Source organism: Mobula hypostoma, chromosome 16, assembly GCF_963921235.1.
Source record: "Mobula hypostoma chromosome 16, sMobHyp1.1, whole genome shotgun sequence".
Classification (NCBI taxonomy): domain Eukaryota; kingdom Metazoa; phylum Chordata; class Chondrichthyes; order Myliobatiformes; family Myliobatidae; genus Mobula; species Mobula hypostoma.
Window position 1 is genome coordinate 52189179 of NC_086112.1, and position 26845 is coordinate 52216023.

The 26845-nt window shown below is 39.9% G+C and overlaps 1 protein-coding gene across 2 annotated transcripts in view; it reads right to left on the bottom strand.

Moving 5' to 3' along the window:
• LOC134357401 (A disintegrin and metalloproteinase with thrombospondin motifs 19-like) overlaps positions 1-26845 on the bottom strand; it is a 381779-nt gene that overhangs the window by 333671 nt on the left and 21263 nt on the right. For both annotated transcript variants that reach the window (XM_063068949.1, XM_063068950.1), the window contains exons 4-7: positions 23344-23516; positions 19915-19998; positions 18893-19050; positions 16356-16399 (exon numbers count right to left, since the gene is read on the bottom strand). In XM_063068949.1, the coding sequence (XP_062925019.1) occupies positions 16356-16399; positions 18893-19050; positions 19915-19998; positions 23344-23516 (459 nt within the window). The remainder of the gene's footprint in view (positions 1-16355; positions 16400-18892; positions 19051-19914; positions 19999-23343; positions 23517-26845) is intronic.

The window sequence follows — 26845 nt, forward strand, 5'->3', positions numbered from 1 at the left end:
TGATACTTCACTTTGCTAGCCATTGACAGCAAACTCATCTGCCAATGTAAGAAAGATCACTTTCATTACAGGAGAATGTTTTTCCTTCCTTTTAAATTGAGCATTAGTTTTAAAATACCAGAAAATCAAAATTTCTAAAGATTTCGAATGCAAAATCCCACATGGCGGGTGGGTTTGAAAGATCACATCCATTACAGCCAGCATGTTGTAAGAACATATTAGTTCAAAGAGATTAGGGTAACATTATCAAGCACAGTTTCAAAGCTTAAACAGTGGCATCAATGTCAGAAACACTGAGATGTGCTGCTTCATTAACACACATTGCTGTCTATTTGAAATTGTTACAGATTCCTACAGTATAGAAACAGCCCTTTCAGTCCAACTCGTCTACACCAACTGTATTGCCTACTTTGCCTAGTGAACTTGTTCCATCTGCCTGCATTTGGCCCACAGCCCTCAAACCGCACATATCTATTTATCTTTTGGTAATGTGCCTGCCTCAACTAATATTTCTGGTGGCTCATTCTCACTATACACCTCCCTCGGCATGAAAATATTGCTCTTGATGTTACTCTTAAATATCTTGGCTCTGTTCTTAAATCTCTTATTTTTAACTCTCCTGCCTGGGAAAAAGACTGTGTGCTTTCACCTTGTCAATGCCCCTCTTGATCACACACTATACATCTCTATCAGATCACCACTCAATCTCCTATGCTCCAGAGAACAAAGCCTTGGTCTACCTCTCTCTTTGTAACTCATACTTCCAAGCCCAAACAATATCCTGATAAATATTTTTTGCTACACTCTTTCCAGTTTAGTAACATCTTTCCTGTAACAGGGTGACCAAACTGTACATAATACTTCAAGTGAGGCTTCACCAACATCTTATATAAATTCAGCATTATACTCAATGCCCTGACTGATGAAAGCCAGCGTGTCAAACACTTTCTTCACCACCTTATCTAGCTCTTTCAGTGAAAACTCCTAAGTCACTCTGTTCTACAACACTCTCCAGGGCCTTACCATTTACTGTATGTCCCACCTTGCTTTGATCTCCCAAAATACAGCGCCTTACATTTATTTGATATGAAAGCCATTTGCCAATCTTCAGCCCACATACTTAGTGAATCAAGATCCCTCTGGAATGTTTCCTACAACACCAGCTATTTTAATATCATCTGCAAACTTACTAACCATGCCATGTACACTTACATCCAAATCATTCATATAAATATTTATACAAGGAATAAAATATTAAAATCAACAGAAGAAATTTAGGTGTGCAATGAAAACTGTCGATATATCTGTGCCAGAGCTGAAATGTTAACTCTGTTTCCCTCTCCACAGAGCATCTGAGCCACATTTTCAACTTTCGTTTCAGATATACAGTAGGTTTAATTGTCATAACAAATGACAAAAGAAACAAGTGAAGATAAATATCACCTGGCTATCTGATCTTGAGAAAGATTGAGCATAAATCTTTCAGGGTTATTTTCTGGACATGAGGCAAATCTGTGGACTAAAAGAACCCAAACCCAAACTGACTTTGATCTTTGAGGGGGGGAGGGGGAGTGGCATTTCCATTTTCTCAGGGAGTTGCTGACATTTGTTGCGTACTCCAAAGAAGCCTACTGCTCAGCTAACAGCTCAATCTCTGCTCCGCTCTGTAAACAAGATGTTGGAGGAACATAGCAGGTCAGGCAGCATCTGGGGGGGGGGGCGGGGAATGGAACGAGATTTTGCATTGTGACCCCCTCATCTGGATTGAAACATAGAGAAGAGATAGTGGGAATTAGAAGGTGAGGTGAAGGGATGGAGAAAGAGTTGTTAAGGGATATGTGGATCCAGCTGAAGATGGGCAGATGGAGGAAAGAAGAGTGGAAACAGCAACAGTGGCTGGAGGTGATAGAGGGAAGCCCCAATAGATTGCAGGTAATACAAACTGATAGGAAACGAAGATGCAACGTGGAATCAAAGAAGGGAGGTAGGGTGGGCAAGTGGAAACAGTAGGAGGAGGGATCATCATGTGAAGAGTATATGGGTAATAGGCGGATGGAGTGGGAGAGGCGAAGAAAGAAACAAGGAATGGGTGGAGGAAGAGTTGGGAGGAAGCTTGCAATGTAGTTGGAAATAGCAATTGGAAAAATGGTTGAGCCATTAAGATTAAACAAACAGCTGATTGTGGCGTTAAGGAAGGGAAAGCAGTTTCCAGTTCCTGGGCATTAGCATCTCAGAGGATCTATCCTGGGTCCAACAAATTGATGCAATCATGAAGAAGGCACGCCAAAGGAGCTTGAGGAGCATGTCACCAAAGACTCAACCAAATTTCTACGGATACACAGTGGAGAGCATTCTGACTGGTTGCATCACAGCCTGAAATGGAGGCTCCAAAGCACAAGATCAGACAAGGTTGCAAAGGGTTACAGACTCAGTCAGACCAGTCTGATAGGAGAGCAGAAAGGAAAGCAGGAGGGAACACTGGGGGAGGTAATAGGCAGGTGAGAAGAGGTAAGAGGCCAGAGTGAGAAATAGAAGAAGGGAGGAGGGGGAAGGATTTTTTTTACCAGAAGGAGAAATCGATAGTCATGCCATCAGGTTGGAGGCTACCCAGACAGAATATAAATGAGTGTGAATGGAAATGGGAATTAAAATGTTTGGCCACTGGGAAATTCCACTTTTGGCCGATGGAGCAGAGGTGTTCAACAAAACGGTCGCCCAATTTACTATGGGTCTCACCAGTGCAGAGGAGGCCACATCGGGAGCACCAGACACAGTAGATGACCCCAGCAGATTCACAGGTGAAGTGTTGCCTCACCTGGAAGGACTGTTTGGGGCCCGGAATGGAGCTGAGGGAGGAGGCGAATGGGCCACTGCTGGAATACGTGCTGGGAGAGAGATTAGTGGGAAGGGATGAATGGAAAAGGGAATCTCAGAGGGAGCAATCCCTGCAGAAGATGGAGAGAGGGGGAGAGGTAAAGATATATTTGGTGGTAGGATCCCTTTGGAGATGGTGAAAGTTGTGGAGAATGGTGTGTGGATGTGGAGGCTCATGGGATAGTTGGTAAGTACAAGAGGAACTCTATCACTGTTAAGGCGGTGGGAAGGTGAAGTGAATGGGAAATGGTGAGTTGTTTGGGAAATGGAAAAGATGCGGTTGAGAGCAGCATCAGTGGTAGATGAAGGGAAACTCCATTCTTTGGAGAAAGAGAATATCTCTGATGCCTTGGAAAGGAAAGGAGCAGATAGGGCAGAGAAGAAAGTACTGAAAAAATGGAATAGCATTTTTACAGGAAACAGGGAGGAAAGAGGTATAGTCAAGATATGCCTGGGAATCCGTAGGTTTGTAAAAGATGCTTGTCTCCAGAGATTGAGCCAGAGAGATCAAGAAGGAGAATGGAGGTATTAGAAATGGACCAAGTGAACTTAAGGGCAGGGTGGAAGTTAGAGGCGAAGTTGATGAAATTGCCGAGCTCAGCATAGGCGCCTGAAGCAGCACCGATGCGATCATCAGTGCAACAGAGGAAGAGTTGGGGAACATTAGCGGCGAAGGCTTACAACATGGACTGTTCTGTGTAGCCAGTGAAGAGGCAGGCATAGCTGGGGCCACGCGGGTGCTAATGACTACCCATATGGGCCCCAACAAATGCTTCATTAAGGTGACATCATTCATTAGGGACCTTCACCATCCAGGACATGCCATCAAGGAGGAGGTACAGCAGCCTGAAGCCCCACTTCAAAGTTTTAAGAGCAGTTTCATCCACCCACCCCCCCAGCATCAGGTCTCTGAACTGATAATGAATCCTCTTTTGAGCTATTGACAAACGTTTGTATTTATTTTTTGTAACTTTTATAATTTTTATGTTTTCCACCGTACTGCTGCCATAAAACAAATTTCACAACAGATATTAGTGATAATAAATCTGATTCTGATTCCTCTGCCTTTGAAATGAATGTTTCAGGCCCCTCCATTGTAAAACTCTGAAAGCAGTGCACTGAGATTAATTCCATATGAAAATTCACATGCCATCCCCCTGCAGAATTCTGGGTCAGTAACATCATTTTGCTGCCGTATTCTTAACAGATCATATACTCCACTCTATTTTATGTCTAACTTTAAAAAAATAAGGATCTAAATTTAAATAATACATCAGATGTACATTCCATGTCCTACCATATTTACATGAGGGATAATAAATATGTCAGAACAAAAAATTCTGTTATGGTTTTAGTGAACATATTCAAAACATTGACATCAGTAAAATTAATTTGTGGGGCTTAAATTATGAAATTCTCTTGATGGCCACCCCAGTCTTAATCCTTTGACTAACATGCTTAAACAGAGTAATCGTTCATTTACCTCACTGTGGAATCTTGCTAAGTGCTGACTGGCTGCTCACATCTCAACAAACAACTAGGACTGATTGCTTATCTACGTGTGACTTTTAAAAGCTACATACTGTATATCATTCTGGAAGCAAAATGATAATTCTGCACAACTAACATTTACCACTGGCCTAAAATTTTATTGGTATAAAGCATTCTTGCAAAGGTTTTTTCCCCATCCAAAACCAATACCTCAAGCCCACTTTAAGATAGATTCAGTTGTGCCTGAAGAGATTGGAACATCCTTTGGAATTTTGGGTGCTACAGAAATGCAAAATTCTTCCTTCCGTAGTATAGAGTATAACCATAATTTTGAAGTCTGCGCTTCTTTTGAAATCATCTTCCCTCATGGTTAAAAGATCAAATATTTTACAGGTATCCATGCTATAAGATCTAGACTGCAAGTCTGAGGTCCTGGAGAACTCTGTAATAGCCAGAATATATTTGCTTACTTTAATACTTTTCTTATTTAACTTTGAATCTGATCTGAAGTTTGGAAGCGTTAAAGCAGGGCCAACTATTACAAGCTGCAAATAAAGTTACATGGAAAGTCTGCCGTCTAGCCTTAACAACTTCAAGTGAGTCTCTTAAGTCTACTTACTAAAAGTGCAAAAGAAACTGCAGTAGAACTGTGAGACATGTAACTACAAAACAGCATGAGTATATTCTCCAACACTTTACGACCTTTCATTCATTTTCTTCAAACATTCAAACTTCACAAAAAAAGTTTCTTCTTTATCCAAATATTAAATCAATGAACAACTAATTCTTATTATTAATGAAATTGAACTCTGTAATAGAAATAACACCTGTTGAATCAGGAACACAATGATTTTGTGTTCTTAACTGCCAACTGCACTAGAGTTGACAAGATCAGTAGGACAGCAACTACTTTTCATGGAAGTAGATGAGCACGACTGGCACATCTCTAGCACTCAAATGTTGTATGATGGCTGAAAATATTCCCCCCAACCCTCTCATGTGATAATGCTATTTTGGGACCCTCTAAACTATTCTGAGTACTTAATGTATTAGTGTATTAGTAATTATTAATGTATTATTGTATAGGGGTGTCAGGGAGGGGTAGCACCTCTGGTGCAGGAACATGTCACGTCCTTTTCAAGGCGGTTAGTCCACCTTTGGTCCCCACCTGGCACTCAGCTCTCACCTGTGGCTCCCTGTAGCTGTTTGCATGCGACAGCGGCCACACCCTGGGTAACGGCTTTGACGAGCTGGCTAAACCAGGTGAGGGTAGCCGACGGGTCTCAAACCCTCGGTGAGATAGGGAGTTGTCTATCCCAGCATGTAAAGACAGACCCCAGCGGACTGAGCGGACGAGACTAATGGAAGGTCCAATGGTCAAGAAGGCGGTCTCTGTAAGCATTGTGGAATGTGTAGAGCACGGCTAGACACAGAAGATGTCCTGGTCATCCACTGCGCCTAGTCCCATCCCCAGTCATCTCAACTTTGTCTTGCCACTGGATCCAGGTGGGAATTGCAAAGAGAGAGTGAGGCTGATGCTGTGCAACTCTCCCGCACTTAATTCCAAATCAAGTGCTAGTCTCGACGCCATCACCATCATAATGGTGTCGAGGTCTTCATCGACGACGACAATGGACGAACAAAATACTTAATGCATATTTATAGCATCACCATCATTCAGCAGGGAAAGAAGCCCTTCAGCTCACTGTCTATACTGACCATCAAGCATACTTAGGCTAATCATCCATAACTCTATTGTATTCTCTCCAAGTTCCCACAAACTCCTGCCGTAAGAAACAAGTTACAGTGGCCAGTTAACCCACAACACGCTTGGAACAGGAGCACCTGATGGAAACTTGTGGGTTCACATGCAAATACAACATAGACAGCGGCCGAGGTCGGGATTTAACCCAGGTCATTGAACCTGTGAATGAGTGCTTCTACACACTGACATGAAAATAATGACAGCCGATCTAAGATTCCATTGATGTTAATTATGCTTTAACTGATGCATAGTCTAATAAGTGGCAGGAAGTATTTCACCACATATTAACAGCACCTGAGCAGATAGTCCCTCACTCAACAACCTTTCACTCAATGCCAGCAAAACCAAAGAGCTGATTATTGACTAAACCGGAGGTCCATGAGTCAGTCCTCACCAGGGGATCAGAGGTGAAGAAGAACAGCAACTTTAAATTCCGCTATGTTATCGTTCAGAGGATCTGTCCTGGGTCCAGTGCATAACTGCCATTACAAAGAAAGCACAGCAGCACCTCTATTTTCTTAGAAGTTTGCAGAGATTCAGCAGCTCATCTAAAACTTTGGCTAACTATTATAAATGCATGGTGAAAAGTATATTAACTGGTTGCATCACACCCTGGTATGGAAACATCAATGCTCCTGAAGAGAAAAACATAGAAGAAGTAGTATATAGAGCCTATCCCATCACAGGTAAAGCCCTCCACACCATTGACCATATCTACAGGGAATGCTGTTGCAGGAAAGTGCCTCCATCATCAAGAACCTCCACCATCTAGGCCATGCTCTTTTCTCACTGCTATCATCAGGAAGGAGGTACAAGAGCGTCAGGGCCCACACCACCAGGTTCAAGAACAGTTATTACCCCTCAACCATCAGCCTCTTGAACCAAAGGAGATAACCACTCATCCACAACCTATGGATTCACTTTCAAGGACTCTACAACTCAGGTTCTCAATATTTTTTTCCCTTTTTGCATGTTCACAATTTGTTGTCTTTTGCACAAGGTTTGCTTGTTCATATTTGTCTGTAGTTTTTCATTGATTCTATTGTTTCTTTGTATTTAATATGAATGCCCACAATAAAATGAACCTGAGGGTAGTAAAGTGTGACATATATATATACACACACACACTTTGACAATAAATTTACTTTGAACTTTTGAACTTTGAATCTAACAATAAATAAAATTAAAGCTATTCTGTAATTATAATCATCATCCTCTGGTCATCTGCTATGCCCTAAGCATGAGCCTAGCTTATTTGATTCTCTAATATTGTCCAAAGTGATGGAAAGTTACATCATCAGTAATGATGACTGCCAAAACATCACAGTATTAACCACCACAATCCGTCTAATCAAGGAAGGCCCAGTGCCAACTTGCTGAAGGGTTCAAAATAAGTAACTCCACTCCACATTGTTCTCTGCGTGTATTCTCTGTATTTAAGTGCATTGCGCCAGTAGGAAAACCAAACAATGTGAACTCCTGATTATATAACAAATGAACTGCCAGCACACACAGTGAAAAGCTTGTCATTTTTGTGACACCTATCCAGTCTAGAGGAATCAAGAGATTATACTGTATTTAACAAGCTTGTCAGCAAGTTAAAACAAGATTTTAAAGTTTAGATACTTAAGGGTAACTAGGGAGAGATTTAAACTTCCTCGAACATCTCTAAATTCGAAACTTTAATACTGCTGTCAGCGACAAGCATGCACTTCCATTGCCAAATGTCACGCTTTAAAGTATAAACCACCCAACTTACCTTGAACTAGCTTCTGACATCTGCAGAGCCTTTTTGATCTAAATGATGTTTGCTGGCATCAGATTTCTGAGTGGGGTGTCATCAGGAAGTATGGAGGACATCCCATTCCTTAAAACATGTGCAGCAAACAGTAGAGATAGCAGCAAAGGCTTTCTGCTACTGATATTATCAGTTCAAATAAATCCTAAGCCATGCAGAGTGGTTACATGGATCAAGCCATCAGAAGAACTGATAGAAGCCAAATGTTATTACGGAGTTTAAATTATTTGCTGAGGAACTTGGATAGGAAAAGAGTTCAGGAATGTGATACAATTTGCTGACAATGCCTGTTGATAGATGGTGATAGTTCACCTTACTGCAGTGAGGAAGGACACCTGGTTGAATGGTGCCAAATACAACAACCACTCACTCAATGTCAGTAAAACTAAAGAGATAATTATTGATTTCAGAAAGCAGAACGAGAGCGGATATGCGACCATTTACACCGAGTGATTAACAATGGAGAAAGTCAGCAGCTTTAAATTCCTGAGTGTTAAGATATTGGATGACCAGTTCTGAGACCGGCAGAAAGCAATCTCTAGAAAGGCACAGAAACGTCGTTACTTTCTTAGAAGTTTATAAGGGTTAGCTTGTCACCAACTATTCGATCAAACTTTTACAGATGTGGTGAAAGCATCCTGACTGGTTACAACATTACCTCACAACGTACGGCAGTTTGAATGACCAAGAATGTAGGAAGCTGTTGAATACATTGCAGATATATCTCACCCATCATAGGTAGGCCTACAGGAGGCCAGACTCAAGGAGGCATCACCCATCATGTATGACCCCCACCACCAAGGCAATGCCCTCTTCTCACAGTTACAACTTTGAAATTCAACAGCACCAGTTACAATAACAGCAACTTCCCTTCAACAATACTGTTCTTGAACTATTCTGCAAAACCCTAATTACTACAGTCCAGCAACACCTGCACTACAACACACAGTCACTTTGCACTAAAATGGACTTCTTCTTTTTCTGTTCTAAATATTTCATTTTTTATAAAAATGTGTGTATAATATTTATGCTTGCTTTTCTTGTGAATGCTGCTTGCATGATGCTATATGCCTGTGATGTTACTAGCATGTAAGTTTTTCCTTCCACATTGCATACATGTACTTGACAATAAACTTGACTTTGACTTTGATGCTGGCAAATGGGATTTGGATAGACAGGTGTAAGGGGGTTTCGACTTTTATGTTATTGCGGAGGCTAATTAAAATGGCGTCTTTGTTATGTTAATCTGGGGAATGCGGCTTTGTTGTGTTAAACGCTGAGAAAGTTTGCGCTAGCAGCTTGTTTTGGTTCAGAGTGTGATAAGAAATATGTTATTAACCAATTGGGATAGTTGTTACGTTTTTGGTTTATTTGAAGATACTGCATGCGCGGGGTTTTGGGGCAGAAGGCGGGAGAGAGAGTCAGAGGACGGACCAGGTGCTGTGATGTCCGCTAACGGGGTCGAACCCCGAGGAGGGCGTTCGGCGAGGAGAGGAGACGGAGACGGACTCGTGTGGAGCGTCTGGTCAACCACCGTTGTTGGTCCCAGGCGGCCGGTCGAGGTGGTCCGAGGGGTTGCAGGGTGAAGAAGAAGGTCCTTGAGCTCCAACTGTTTTAGTGCACGAAGAGATTGAACTTTGATAAGTGTGGCGCCTGTTATTTTCCTTTTATATTTTATTCTCTCTTAATCATATAGTTCCAGTAATATCTATAAACTGTAAATCATTTAATCGTATCTGGTATATTGTCTGTTATTTGGGCGGCGTGGGGTACATCACACAGCATCCACACAAACTAATTACCCAGTTTGCTGGGGGCCGAGGGCTGTTTCCCTAGACGACAGTGAGCCGAGCGAACCTGAGGGTGGCCGGGGGGGCTACACAGGCATCATAACCGGCATGGATGGGTTGATCTGAAGGGCTAGTTTCTATGATGGACAACTCTATGACTCTATCACATTATTCATTCAAATGTAAACAGGACAGCTGCAGGAGCTGCTGGAAGGTGACATGATACATCATCCAATGGCCTTAGGGGCTCCACTCCGGGTTTGTGTAGGGTTTACTCTTTATAGTCATAGTCATACTTTATTAATCCCGGCAGAAATTGGTTTTCGTTACAGTTGCACCATAAATAATAAATAGTAATAAAACCATAAATAGTTAAATAGTAATATGTAAATTATGTCAGTAAATTATGAAATAAGTCCGGGACCAGCCTATTGGCTCAGGGTGTCTGACCGTCCAAGGGAGGAGTTGTAAAGTTTGATGGCCACAGGCAGGTATGACTTCCTATGACACTCTGTGCTGCATCTCGGTGGAATGAGTCTCTGGCTGAATGTACTCCTGTGCCCACCCAGTACATTATGTAGTGGATGGGAGACATTGACCAAGATGGCATGCAACTTAGACAGCATCCTCTTTTCAGACACCACCGTGAGAGAGTCCAGTTCCATCCCCACAACATCACTGGCCTTATGAATGAGTTTGTTGATTCTGTTTGTGTCTGTCACCCGCCTGCTGCCCCAGCACACCACAGCAAACATGATAGCACTGGCCACCACAGACTCGTAGAACATCCTCAGCATCGTCCGGCAGATGTTAAAGGACCTCAGTCTCCTCAGGAAATAGAGACGGCTCTGACCCTTCTTGTAGACAGCCTCGGTGTTCTTTGACCAGTCCAGTTTATTGCCAATTCATATCCCCAGGTATTTGTAATCCTCCACCATGTCCACACTGACGCCCTGGATAGAAACAGGGGTCACCGGTACCTTAGCTCTCCTCAGGTCTAGCACTAGCTCCTTAGTCTTTTTCACATTAAGCTGCAGATAATTCTGCTCACACCATGTGACAAAGTTTCCTACCGTAGTCCTGTACTCAGCCTCATTTCCCTGGCTGATGCATCTAACTATGGCAGAGTTATCCAAAAACTTCTGAAGATGACAAGACTCTGTGCAGTAGTTGAAGTCCGAGGTGTAAATGGTGAAGAGAAAGGGAAACAAGACAGTCCCCTGTGGAGCCCCAGTGCTGCTGATCACTCTGTCGGACACACAGTGTTGCAAGCACACGTACTGTGTTTAGCCTTCTCTTCTCCCGAAGATACCCACTGGGCAGTGGGACCCGTAACCTTGGATAGGAGCCCATACCGGGTACTGTCAGCCGAAGCCAACTGAGCCCCAGACTAGTGAAAGGCAGGGTCGTCACGCCCTGTAGTAGTGACATATGGAGCCACTACCCACTACCCAACATGAGAATTAGTGCCCATGAAACTACCACATAGTTTTAAAAAAAACATCTGATTCAAGGATGTACCTCAGGGAGACAAATATGCCAGCTATATGCATTTTGGTGCAAATGCGATTCCAGACACAGACACAGAAATAGGCTAGAAAGTCTGTCAATTAGTAATTGGTTAATACAAGGAAATTAGCAAGGGCAATAAATTTTTATCCTGCCATGAGTGCATTTAAAAAAATGAGGACATCTCCTTCCTTGAAAACTTCCTTAGCTGAGTTAATGAGTACGCTCGCCATATGCACCATATCCCTCAACTCAATGTTCCCTCTAAGGTGTGCCCGTGTGCATGCGCACACACCTTTTGCTACTAGTGCACAAAGGAATTTCAACTGTGCACAAAAGGTTGTCACCCTCTACCTCGTTGACATGTTAAGTATATTTCACAATTGTACACAATCATATTTCTTTTCCAGTTTCTGACGTGGATGGCATTGACAATGTGGAGTTTGTGATGATTTCTCTCAGATTTTAGAACTGGTTATTTATACTGTTTTTATTGAAGAAATTATTGATTCACCATGCCAAATTCCAAAGAAGCAAAGGGCAAGAAACACAAAGGAACTACTAATTCATTTAGAGCGGAATGGCTTAATGAAACAATAGAAACTGCTACACTGAAAGCTCATGAGCTCAGGAACGTGCAGCTATGAGAAATATTTATGTACAATACAGAAACTGGTGTTACCTGCGTGTATTGTCATGATGCAAAAGTTGCTGAGAATTTGCAAGTGGGAAGAAGTGGAGTGATATTTGGAAATGACATCTTAAAGGGTCATTTAGCAAGCAAATAGCATTTGGACGGTGTGCAAAATCTCAGGTGAAAAAATCCTTCATTACCCATTGCAAGCCTGCTACGTATGTCTCGTGCAGATAAACAAAAGCAAAACAATAACACCCAGAGGAGATTAAAGTTCATTGACAGTGTTTTGCTTACTTTTAAAATGTATACCTTTATATATAAAATTCAGTGCACACATGTTGTTGTCATTGGGCAAAGAAATTGCATAGCGCAAGATTTTTGTGCACACTGGTCATTACAAAATAGAGGGAACAGTGCCTCAACTGCATCTAATATGGAGATTTTCCCAAAGGCATCTTTGGTATTAGCCATGTAATTCTCTGCTTAATGGTAGAATAGTAATCTTAGCTTTCATTTTTATTTAATAAATGATAGATTTAGTTTGACCAGGAAAATACCTCCTTCACTGGATTAAGCAAGGCTGAGTAAAACTTTTTAAACATTTTTGTTAATGATCTATATTATCACCAGCTCTTTGCTCACAGTGGCCAACAGACCATAAATTTCACTGTCTGTCAATGCCTTCTGAATGTCATAATTATGCTTGAAAAGGAGAAGCTGTTTCAAATGTTGAACTGAACCAATGCATACAAGAAGTTATTTAACTACTTCTGACAAATAGCAAAAGAATTGCAATAGAAGCATCATAGGCTGGAATTTGATGACGCTGGAGAAATGCACCGAACTATCAAATTACTGTATATTTTCATCATGTGCTATAATTATCAGTAAAAATAAAACATGGTCATACAAGCCCAATGCCTGAAGCAGGTGTTTGATCATTAATGGCTTAATGTTTATCTGAAGCAAAAAACACAGCTTGCTTCAGGCATAGCAGGAAAACATGGCCAAAATGTAATCGAAGCATCCTTCCTTAAAGGAACTTTGCAAACTTTCCTTTGAATAAGGAGCTGGGTAATGGAAGATTGCGACAATCTGCCCTATGCAGAATATAATATTAATTATAGGATCTCACTCAGCTCTTACCCAAATATTTTACTTCCGTTCCAATCAATTTGCTCCTTTCTCATTACTTCCCCTGAATATCCTGTCTGCCTTTCCCATGATCTATCTTCATCAAATAGAAAGCTAACGTCATTTTCCCACTCTCAGAACATGAAGAGAGTGTTAGATTTTTTTTAATGTTAAGGAAGTCAAGTGATATGGCATTCGGGCAGCAATGTAGAGCTGAGGTAAAAGGTCGGGTATTAGCATATTCTTATTTGAATTTCTTACATACTTTCATTGACCCAGCCCTCTTTCACAGCTTGCTACTCTCATTTAACTGAGCTCCAAGGCCCAATATAAACTGGGCCACGGGTCTATTCTGCTGGTGAAGCAACTGTGTACAGTGACTAATCTGCAACAGCAGCTCACGAGGGCCCTTTCCTGAACTGAATATTTGCATATCACTAAATAATTTATTGTTAATCCTGTGTAACAACTGCAAAACGTTTCGCTCATCTGACATCGACTGAACAGTGTTTGTTGACAACATTGTCAATCTACGATTTACAAGATATGTGGCGGAGCTCACATTAGTCTATAGTACAGCAACCAAAGTCAATTTCTTCAGAAAACAATCTAGTCTGGATGAGGCAAGCCGTTTAGAGAGCACGTGCCCAAATTGGTGATAAACTTCTAAAAAATTCTCGCAGGCCATAGTAATTTTGAATAGAAATTATCATTGAATAACGAAGTAGTAACAGTTATTATGGACTTTTTAAGGAACAGGATGAGTCTTGTTGCTTACTTATGTGGATTTGCTGTTGTTCCATTAATAAATGCTTACCAGAGACAGATTGAAATAAATAAAGCATTTTAGAAAACCTACCCAAGTATTATCAATATTAATCTTTTAAAAAGACAATTTAAGTAACATCATACATTTCTAAGTAGTATTATTATTGCAACCATTTACTATCCAAATACTGATGAGTACACCAGACTTGCAAGGATTTCAAAACATATGATCCAATGTCATGTTCTTACAACCACCTAGCTGGCACCAAGTCAGCGTGAGATGCCATTTCACTCCCTTGGGTTGTAAAAAATCAATTGCTGCTTCATTTGGCAGTAAAGATCATTATTATGAATCTATTAATTTTTATATATTTATTTAGAGAAACAGCACAGGAACAGGCCACTCTAATCCAACAAAACAACCAATTTCACGACATATGTCAGTGATGATGAAACTGAACCTGATTCTGATTCTGGACAAAGATCAGTATCCAACAGAATCATCCTATATAAGAACTGGATCTCTGTACCTCCCTCTGCAACTGGACACTCGACCTTCTCATTGACAAACCTCAAACAGTAAGGATTTGTGACAACACCTTCCCCTCAATGATCATCAAAACATGGGCACCTTCAAAGCTGCACGCTTAACTCTGCGCTACTCCTATACATACGTCTGTGGTGGCTAAGCACAGCTCCAGTGCCGCCTTCTAATTCACCAACAGAGTGAATTAGAATCTGAGTAGTAGTGTAAACTCTCGCTTAATGCCAGTAAACTACAGAGCAGATTATTAACTTCAGGAAGGCAAAGGAGGATGAACATGAGGCAGACCACACTGGGTACCGGAGGTGGATAAGTCAGCATCTTTAAATTCCTGGATGTTAACAAATTGGATGACCAGGCCTGAGCACAGCACATACTTGCAATCACACCTACAACTTTACTTTCTTATAATGTTATGAAGGTCCAGCTTTTCACCAAACACTGTAACAAAGTTTTACAATATCCTGACTTGGTTCATCATGGTCTGGTACAACAACTCAAATGTGCAGAAACACGTGAAGCTGTAGAGAGTAGTGGACATCATGGGCACGTCCCTCCCCACCCTTGACAGTATCTATAGATGGCACTGCATCAAGAAGGCATCATTCATCATTAAGGATCATTACCATCCACGCCATGTCATCTTTTTGCAGTTACCATTGGCCCATAACCCTCCAAGTCCCTCCACTCCATGTACATATCCAAATGCCTCTCAAATGTTACAACTATTCCCATCTTGATCACTTCCTCTGGCAGTTCAAACAGCTGATGTTGAGTGCCAGGTTGTTGCTGCGGCACCATTCCACTAGTTGGCCTATTGTATGCCCTCTTGTATGCCCTCTCGTCACCACCTGAGATTCTACCAACAATGGTTGTATCATCAGCATATTTATAGATGGTATTTGAGCTATGCCTAGCCACACAGTCATGCGTATATAGAGAGTGGACTAAGCACACACCCCTGAGGTGCGCCAGTGTTGATTGTCAGCGAGGAGGATATGTTATCACCAATCCTCACAGACTGGGTCTTCCAGTTAGGAAGTCAAGGATCCAATTGCAGAGGGAGGTACAGAGGCTCAGGTTCTGCAACTTCTCAATCAGGATTGTGGGAATGATAGTATTAAATGCTGACAATATGACATATGACAAGCCTTTCAATCCCAGGATCATTTTTGTGAACCTCCTTTGAACCCTCTCCGATGTCAGCACATCCTTTGTTAGATAAGGGGCCCAAAACTGCTCACAATACTCTAAGTGAGGCCTCGCTAGTGCTTTGTAAAGTCTCAACATTACATCTTTGCTTTAATATTCTAGACCTCTTGAAATGAATGCTAACATTGCATTTGCCTTCCTCACCACCGACTCAACCTGCAAATTAAACTGAATAGAACTTATTTTTAGCAGGAAACAGATGCAATGATATTAACTGTATTGAATGTATAGCACTAATTTGAATTAATTAACACAAAGATTTCTCCATTGTCACTGATTTGCATTCACAGTGAAAACTTTAAACATTTGACTGAAGGTTTTACTATCACATACCTACTTTTAATGATGTATATGCAGAATTATTGTCCTATTCCCAGTCAAATGTTTGCACATAAGTTTAGGATGCAACAAAAAAAAATCAGAATAAAGCTACCTATGGAAATAAGCCAAGCAATAATGCACAAATCTTTCCCCAATGCAACAGATGTGGCTAATTTGAGATTCAAAATGTATGACTATTTTGGCTACACCTGGCAGACAGCAGAAATTATTTTCCTGTGCATCAAATATTTTGTAATACTAACAACAGGAATTTTACGAAGTACAAAGCTGAAACTGGACCACAAAGGTTTGTTTTGATCTGCAAGCACTAAAGGCATGGGCATACAAGTGTTAGCACAATAAACTTCACTTCTAAACTTCATTTCCATTGAAGACAAAGGAGTCCAGTTTTGACAGAAAGATGCAATGAACACAGACATTCATACTTGAAACCAAAACTGAATTCCTAGATGACTCTTAAAAGCTCAAGGTGTTGATATATTTACACTTACCAACAGTGTCACAAGGCTCATCTTTCTGTACACAGAAATCTTTCCTAAAATGAAAAAAAAATAGTAATAATGCGTATAATCCAGAATATCTAGCAGTTGACTACATTCCCTAACTATTGATACCAACCCACAGCCTTCAGATTGCACAAAGCAACCACCAAAAGTCTCCTGATTATTAATGTATCTCCAACACTGACTAAATCGTAACCTTCAATCTTTCCTGCTTATCAATGGATGTGAACCTGCTTCCTTCCAATGTTCACCCTCAGGCCAATTTCCCTAAATGCTGGACAGATGCAGTGTTAACTTGGAGCTGATTCCCTATCCTGTTGTAAGTCTGAATCAGTAGCACTGCAGAATTTCCATGTAGTGACCACAAACTAAACACTTGTTTACTAGCACATGACCAATATTTATTGCAAATTGGTAGGTCTTGGGCTGTTTCTAGGCATCCATGCTGTTAAAAGTCCCCAGGGTTACTATTTTAACTTCTCTAATTCTCTCTAACCACCCTTTTAATGTAACTGAATCGCAAACAAAAATACTTCCCTTATTCAGTTTATTAAAACACTGTTATGATTCTAATATTCCTTATTTAATTATGTCTTATCACTCATGAAAATAGGCTCATTTTTATGCTTCATCGTTGCAGTTTCTTCCATTCTTGATATCATACTATAAATCAACACTGCATATAGTTTTAATGTCCTATCTATGACTAACCAGTCAGAAATGAACATCATAATTGTAGTGTAATGCTGTATGCTGGAAATTTATAATTATCTTTTTACTTTTTGCCATCTTTCATTGTTCAATGGGTAAAATTCTGACTAGTTTTGAGCTTTCAAGCTCAGACCCCAACTAGTGCAAACTGCACAGGCATAAATAAAGACCTGAAGTCAACCCAAAACTGGGTGCCAGAACACATCTACACAGAGCAATCCATTGCTGCTCACTGTAACCACAAAAAGAAATGAAAGCCTAAAGCATAACGCCATAAATTTCAATTTCTGGCTGTACTTGTACTTTCAAAATGTTATCAGAAAGGATTTATTCAATCTTGCTTCGTCTACAGCCTCAGCCCCCTTCCATTGAGTGCATATTTTCAGCCCTCTTTTTCCTCCAAGATGCAAAAAAACAACTTCTACGTGCAAATTTTATCTTTTACCTGACCAACTTTTGTTTATCTGTTCATATCCTGCCATTTCCTTACAGACTTCCCAATAGTCTACTATACCCTTTACTGTGCATCATCTTCAAAGATCAGTGTTGAACAATCTAGATACCGAAAACATCAGTATATATCAATAGCAAAAATTGTATCTTGCAATAATACCTGCGTGAAGACAGAAGGCCACGGGTGTTCCTCCTCCCTTTTTGTTCTTCCATGGCCTTCTGTTTTTTTCCTTCTCCAGCCCTGTATCTCTTTCACAAATCAACTTCCCACCTCTTTTCTTCATCCCAACCCCTCCTGGTTTTACCTGTCACCTTGTGTTTCTCTCTTCCCTCCCTCCACATTTTAAATCTACCCCCATCCTTTTTTCTCCAGTCCTGCTGAAGGATCTTGGCCCAAAACATCGACAGTACTCTTTTCCATAGATGCCGTCCGGCCTGCTGAGTTCCTGCAGCATTTTGTGTGGACTTCAGATTCTAACTGTATATCGCAGATTCTAACCATATATTGTGGATTCTAACCATGCAATGTGGATTCTAATTGCATGCTCTAGATCCTAACCGCAGTCTGTAGAATTTCTTTCCTCACTTGGTTCTTTTGTCAGTCATCACCATTCTATGCCATTTGACTGCTCTGCTGAAGGGAACAGCTTCTTTCTATTTACTGTGTGTGGATTCTTCATTAACTTCAGGATCTACGTTGGATCCTCTGTCAAATTTCTCTATTCCAACAAGAGCAACTCAACCTTTGTATCTTCTCTTCTTTACTCTTTCTAAGGCTTCACATTTTCCAAATCTACCTTGCCACTTTCAACAACCTTTGAATATTTGTACTCCCAGGTTTTACTGTTCATGTAGCCCTTTTACAACTGTGCCCCCTAGATTGCTTCCAATTTGCCTTCCTAGTGAAATGTAACACTTGGCAAGGTTCTGCATTAAACTTGATGTACCATGTGAATGCGCATTATACCGAACTGTTTACATCCTCCTGGTATGTTACTTCTCTTCACAGTTAAACACGTACCAAGTTTTGTGTTGTATACCAATTTGTATAACATGCTTTTTATACCCATGAGCAAGTTATTAACTTATATGAAGTAGTGCCAGAGTAGTGACTCTGAGGAAACATTCTACTGTCTGGAAAATAACTAACTACTACTCCACTCTTTTTCCTTGAAGCTGCTACTGATCTTTTATTCAATCTTGGTATTCAGATTTGATCACATCAACATTATTTTCTTATCAACCCTTCTGGTTACACTTAAAAAAATTTAAAACAGTTAAATATGACTTGTTCTTAACTGATCCACACTGGCTCTAAGTGACAAATTTAATCAAATTAAAATCTTATTCTCTATTTTTACCTTGTTATCAGAATGGCCGAATCAATGGCAGGTAAATCTTCTCTCCAACTACTGGACATATCACTAATGAAATAATTTTTCTTTCCAAATTCTTCGTGTTGCCATTTGCAGAAACTTTCCAACATCTTCTCCCCATGGTATCCTATATAAAGATCTTCCTGCAAAGAAAACAGCAGTCCATTTCACCTACATACACATAATTTTCTCCACGAAATCTATGCCTTCATAGGTTTTGATAGTTAATATGAATTAACACCAGAATCAGCTGCTTTATCTTTAATAGCGTGAATTCTCCATTAAACAACAGAGAAAGAAATTATTTCAACTATTTTGCTACGACATTTCTGAATTAATATTTATGGAATTATATTTCATTCCAAATTGCCAGGATGTTTTGGTGCACTTTAATTAAGTACAAATTTGTAACAAAATGAGAGTGGCTTTGCTGCTGCAATCAGGTAAAAGTACCTTGATACAACCATGTTGAAGTGGAATATATTATTTCAACCACTCCCCACCCCCGGCTTTTAAAATTACTTGTTGCTGCTGAGGACAATGTCTAAAAAAAACATATTGCAAGACAAAAAAAGAGGTTGTAGCATTATTTGATTAAAATATTTAAATATATATTTTGGTGTGCTTGTTTAGTAGGAGTGATGAGCAGGAGTGACGATTGCTTGGTGTTAGTGCAGATCAGGAGTAAAATCAAACTTTGTGAGATAATTAGAAGAAAATATGTGCACAACTACATCGTATAATCCTGAACAGTAGCAATCAGTCAAGATTTTCTTATATCTTTATTGACTAATGGACAAGTCTACATATTGGATCTGTTCAAAGATACCTACTGTATAAGCAGACACGCAGGGACAAGCAATTCAACAGACAAATGAAGGTATCAGCAGGTTTAAATTATAGGGTGGCTGCATTGCATTCACTCACATTTCAAGGCAGTATAAAATATGACCTGACAAACTGACATTTGCATCTTTAACTCTATAATTAATTAGTATTTTTCTTACCGGACTCTCATGAAGCAGAACAAGCTTTGTCACTCGAAGGTTCATTTGTATGCCAAGACTTTTATGTTGGAATAGATTGAAAACCTACAAAAAAATAGTATGCTGTTAAAGTAGACATATAGATTTTAGAAACATTAATCACCAGGACAAGTGAAATAAACATTAGAGCTGAAATTTAACAGATATTGTGTTAATGAAAATATCCTGTTAACAATGATGGATTGGGGACGAGGAATTTCAATATTTTTAATTATCTGCTGCATATTACCTTCTATCCATTTATATTTATCCATGGGAGTTTTTGGTCTATATACTTCCTCATTATTATGATCAATTCTTTCAGAAGTCCACCTCCTTTATTAATTAACGGAAGTTCAAAATCAAAATTTTAACTGGCTTTTTTTAAATCAGGAAGGAATGGTTTGCTGGACATTTTCTTTTCTTGCAATAGAATGTAGGCTAAGGAATAGCGAGTGTAGGTTTAATTAAAAGAATTACTCACAGTCATGAAAATGAAATGATATGGAAGGCAGTGAAAGTCATCAAACTCCAACCAATCATAGGTAATGGTCCAATCAGTCTTTTGGACAGATGGACTTTAAAAAGTCTGAATTTCAATAAGAGTAAACAGATATGGATATAATTATTGCTATTAAGTACAAATCCTTAACAGAATTATGAAAAGCACATTGGACATAATCATATAGGCACATAAAGGATACAATGTTGCTTATTCATTCTTGTTTTTATTCTTCTGTGGGACTTGGCCATCATTGGTAAGAACAGCATTTGTTGATCTTGTCTAAATACCTTCAAAAAAATTTCTAGAAAACTACAGTTCTAAAGTTTTCCATAATTTGGACCCAGCAACAATGGAGGAGGTATTGCTATTTATTCTCCTGTTAAAGCGCTCTAAAACTTGGGAGAAGGCCACAGGACCGTTGGCCTTATCTTTTCTGATAATTGTTACGTACCCCGTAACTGGGTTGCCAAACCAGCAGAAATGGACCACTCAGTTGGAGTCGGGATTACGGGAACTAAGGAAGTTTTATTAAAGAAATAAGCAACACAGTACACTAATAGTAAGGATATAAATGCAACAGGTTAGCAATGAATAAACACACATGTACACAGAACTAGGATGATAGGGTCAATCAGCTGTATCGCAGTCTAGGGGTAAAATGTTCAATCACAAATGACAGAGTTCAGTTTAGTTCAGTTCGCAGTAATCGCCGTCGTGCCGTTGGGGAGAGAGAGAGCGAATGCTGATATTCAAATCGGATTCAAAAGACCTTTGATATTCCTCGCAGTTAGCTTTTGGGCGAGCCCTTTGTAATGTCTTCTGAGGTCACCGACTGTGACCCCTCCGTTTCAGATACGATCGTTCTCCAGCGGTGAACCCGGCACCCAGGCAAGGGTGGACACACACCAGGTTCCTGCCGACCGTATCTTTCCACCCTGTGCGTCTATGGCTGGTCCCGCGACCAGTCCTCCAAAAACTCCCACTGACTTGTGGGGGCGCACCGCTTCCAGGGTCTCGTTACCTCGTGGTGTCGTGTGTGGTGTCTTAGCGAACCTGCCCCTTTTTATCCCCCTGCTGGGGTATCGTCTGTCTATCACACTTCAAACAGTTCAGGGTTCAAAAGGAGCCGGTCTTGACAATACTCAGACTGGTGTCTCCTTCCGTTAAACTCTCTCGTCTCTTCATTAACATTTCCAAATGCTGCTCCATTGTCTTACTTATCTCTCTCTCCTGAAGACAGGTGTCAGATCAACTGTTGATCCCACTGGTGCTAGCACAGGACAGTTAACATCTTAGTCTATGTGTACTTTTGTAACCCTCTTTCGTCACATAATGCAGATTACATTTCAGGAGATACAAATGAAGAAGATTTGACAAGTTGCTACTGCTTGTCTTGTAGCTGGTCTACACAATGAGTGAAAGGAGGGAATGTTTAAGATGACTCATAGGGTTAGCCATTTGTTCATGGATGGTGGTGTTGGGGTTGCACTCTTCCATGAAAATGGAGAGGATTCCAGCGCAACTGTAAAATGGATTTTGAAATTCAGAAGTTGAACTACTCACTTTGTATTCAGCTTCTTATTTGTTCTCATGATGACAAAATTGTACGGCTGATTCATGAAAGTTTTCAAAGATCTTCCATTAAAGGAAAGCCATTTTAAATCAAGGAAGCATAATTAGGTCCTTAATTGTTGGAGATGCTCAAGGTAGTTTTGGGCAAATATTACTTGCCGTTTATTCACTTCAGCCCCATGATCTCTGCATGTATTTGTGTACCGCTTCATCTTTTGAGTAACAAAAAAACAAAATGGAACAAAGGGCAATCCTCAATAAATGTTTTGATGGAAGAAAGGCCACCAATAGCACAGTTGAAAATGGATCGACCTAGAATATAGTCCTGAGAAACTCATGCAGCAACAATCTGGGGGTTGGGAACTGGCCTTCAACAAGTACATTTTCTTGTGTGCTTTGATTCCAGAGGAAGAGTCTCCCCTCGATTCCCGCCAACTTCAGCTGTAGGGCAGTCACTCTAACCTCACACTTCAGGAGCTATCAAATCTATAACCTGGCGATTGAACCAAAGGGAGGATATTAATCATCTCCATCCATAAAGATTTTAGTGACCATCCTGAGGTATCAGTTCATCAGACTTACAATAGAGTACACCTGGACTGTATTCCCAGCGTAGATGCTGGATTACACAATATTATAACCTCAGGTGCACAGTCAGCAGCTATCTGTTCAATCCATGGGATGCTTTGGAGGCATTACAATATCACAGTATGTAGCAGCGTATGCTGATCTAATGCTGGACCCAGATGCCTCCCCTGCTCCCCCCCATCTATCCATCCACTTTATAAATGTGTCCTGCAAGCCTTCATAAGAGAGTCAAAAATAATTGCAAAACCTATTGACGCGATGGGCAGTATTCCTGGTGGGAGGTGTGTGCTAGCCCACAACTATTCTGTTCTGGTGAGGGAAAAACACTAGACTGGAAGCCCTGCGATCTATCTATCAAAATGCCCTAAGGCTTGGGACACAATGTATGGATTGGAAGAACTTGGTGCATGAGAAATTAATGGGAAAACCTTCGATTCAGTTGAACTGAATCACAGAACCATAAAATTCATAAAGTTTGCAACACAAGAAGGGACCTCATAGCCCCCACCAGAGAAAATTAGGTTTTCACAGATCTCTTTCTGCAGAACTTTACTGCATTTCAGAATCTTATCTGAGTACCTTACTAGATGTAATGAAGGTTTCAGCTTCTGCCACTGTTATAAGCACTTAATCCTGCAGTACTTATTGTTTCTGTTTAGTGTTTTTTTATAACATAAAGCAAAGTTTTCAGCTTTGTGGTTTCATATTTAGCAAAATTCTAAAAAAAAGCTGTTATTTATTCTCACCATATTCATCACAGTCAGGATAAATCTCCTTACAGCATCAGCTCCATGATAGTTGACCATTGCTGTGTCGGCAACAACAAGAGTCTCGACATTGTAGTCGGGAGATAATTTATATGTGTACCTCCGGCCTCTTCCTTTGTCCAAATGCCTTTTGTTTTTAGCTCTTCTTTTATCTTTAAAAAATATAAAACATCTTAGTGACATATTGTGGCAATACGGAGAGAGATAGCAATGACATTTTTTTTTAAATAGAGATTTAATTCTGAAACTATTCACGCAAAGGCCAGCATTAGCATGACACCTTACAACAAAAGGCTTGCAGCTGATTTGCCATCCCAGCAGGACTTCCAGTGTACTTTGAAACAGTTGGCAGCTAAAATACTGCCTTCGTATGAGACCAGCTGATAACATACGGATGTTAACAGCTGCAGGAAGATAATTTGCTGCCCAGGTCACCTTGCTATCCTTCCTGAGGTTAGAAAGAAGTGATTGATTTACTCTGGAAGCTGAAAATAAAGCTGTCACCAAAACAAATGTATCTTTGAAAAATAGTGCTATGCCATCTTTTATGTCAACTTCAAAGAGGACAAGCAGGCTCACCTCAGCTTCACATCTCATGTGAAAGACAGCAGTTCTGCAGTGTAGTACCCTGTCAGTATTGCCCTGGAGTGCCTGCCTAAATTTTTGTCCTTGAATCTCTTAAATGAAACATCAACCCAGAACTTTCTGACAGTGAAAAAACACAATGTTGTCTGATTATTTCCACCCTTGGGACATGAGCCAGTAGTTAAAAGCAGTCCCATCACATTAATCCAAATACAACTCTGTGAGTGTTTTACTTTCCCTCATTATTGTGTTACCTGTAAATCTACAATATGCTGTTACAGCAAACTAAATCAGTCCCCACCAGGAGACTCAATGTTGCCTTATGAATCTGATGACTGACAGAGCATCAATCTCCATCACACCGTCAACATTGAGAAACTTAACCACAAAATTGCAACTTCCTATGTTTAAACATACTTCCACACATCAGCAAACAATCCTTAAATCATAGCACATCTCAAAAGAAGCCATAACCACTTATACAATAAAACTGGAACAGTTCACGCATAGAAATGCAGCAATTAACTTCTTCATGTGGATCTCTCACTGAGAGATTGAAGAAGTACCATTATGGAGTATATGTAACACAAAGTCATCAGGCTAAGAGTTTTTGACATTTATTGGCCTACTTCACTACACAATAGACAAAGTTCAGAAAAGTTCTTGACTCACAGTCACTTTCTCAAACCTAGCACCATAAGGAAAAATCATTGGAATTCCACAAGTAAATTGGTGTTTGTGATAGCAGCAAATTTAAAAAGGGAAAAGGAGGGAATCATATAATTTTCACCAAATCATTGATTCCTCTACTGGCTTTAAATTTGTTTTAATGTTTATTAAAATTTTTGAATCTTCGATGTTGAACTCACTTCTTTGGTTCTTACCAACTTCCCCTCTTTGATGTGTGCCAAACAGATGGTTAGTTTCTCAAAAAAATAGTCTGAGAATGTCTGCAGAATTTACACAAAAAAATGTACAGACTTGTGATACTAGGGATTTGCACCAAATACTATTTCGCCAAAAGCATCCTTATTTAATGAATTTCCTTTCATATGGTTTAGTAATTTTGGATGGAGGCCATTATCCAATATATTTTGATAATAGATATTAAATGGTCAATATTTCTGCTTAATGTCATCTAAAATTATGTTATTCTGGACTGATATACAGTATATCTCTCAAGTAACCACTTAGATGTGAATTAATCTTGTGATTAGTGTACACAACAAAGGGTTCTTGTTCTGATCTTTGCCCATCATTTACTAGTTCTGTAGCTGACCAGAACCAAAAAATAAACATTGCAAATAATCACTATCAAAGACAGCGGCTATACTTTATTAGGAGATTGAAGAGATTTAGCATGTCAACAAATGCACTCAAAAACTTCTATAGTTGTACTGTGGAGAGCATTCTGACAGGCTGCATCATTGTCTGGTATGGAGGGGTGACTGCACAGGACTGAAAGAAGCTGCAGAAGGTTGTAAGTCTCGTCAGCTCCATCTTGGGTACTAGCCTACAAAGTACCCAGGACATCTTTAGGGAGCGGTGTCTCAGAAAGGCAGCATCCATTATTAAAGACCTCCAGCACCCAGGGCATGCCCTTTTCTCACTGTTACCATCAGGTAGGAGATACAGAAGCCTGAAGGCACACACTCAGCAATTCAGGAACAGCTTCTTCCCCTCTGTGATCTGATTCCTAGATGGACATTGAAGCTTTGGACACTACCTCACTTTTTTAAAAATATACTGTATTTCTGTTTTTGCACATTTTTAATAACCTATTCAATGTACGTAATTGATTTACTTGTTTATTTATTATGATGTTTTATTTTATTTATTATTATTTTTTTCTCTCTCTGCTAGATTATGTATTGCATTGAACTGCTGCTGCTAACAAATTTCATGTGACATGCCGCTGATGATAAACCTGATTCTGATTCTGAATCTGATATTTTGTAATGATTAGTGCCTGCTTTGATGATGTTATGGTTATGTTAAACTATGAAATAGAATTGAGAATAATAGTGGCAAAGCATTTCAAAGCAGGATAAAAATAATTAGGTCAATGGCCATTTCTGCTGAAGGTAGCACATCAAAATGAGCCAACATTACAGAGCACCACCAGTCAATAATTATGCTTGAACTTGAATTTCTTATGCTGGTGAGGATGTGTTTATTTTCTACAGTCAGTTAGTAGCAGAGATATGTTCCAAAGCAGATCTTCAGCACTGCTAGCTTACCACATCTCAGGCTTCAATACACTGCAGTACACAAAGGCCTCAGTTATTTTAAATAAACTTCTTGGATGTTCTATTTACTTAACTATTTTAACCACTAAGTAACATTAGGAATATTATTGCAACATAATTTTCTGTGTTCAGTGACCTTCGCCTATATCACTCTTCAAACTGCTTAACACTAATGGACTTTTCTAGATGAAACGATATACTGAGTAAAATGACTTTACTACAGATATGACACACTCATAAACTCAAACAAATTACCTCACATACTAAACTCTCTAATCTGAATCAAAAAGAAATTCTAAACACAAGGGATTCTATAAATCCTGGAAATTTTGAGCAACACACACAAAATGCTAGAGGAACACAGCAAGACAGGCTGCATCTATGGAGGAGAATAAAGAGTTGATGCTTCGGGCTGAGATCCTTCATCAGGAATAAAGGAAATTGTTGTTTGATAGGAAATTGGGATCAGATCCATTACTTGCTGCACATCTGACTCAGCTTAGCGTTCTACTGATTTTACTAATGACTCCCTGTGCAAACGATGTGGTTGATCTGATTCTACCAATTTCCTTCAATCAGCTAAGGTTAATTCTGCAAAATTTTCATGGGTACAGAGCCAGCAATTGTTTTGTGACTTTCACAGTCCA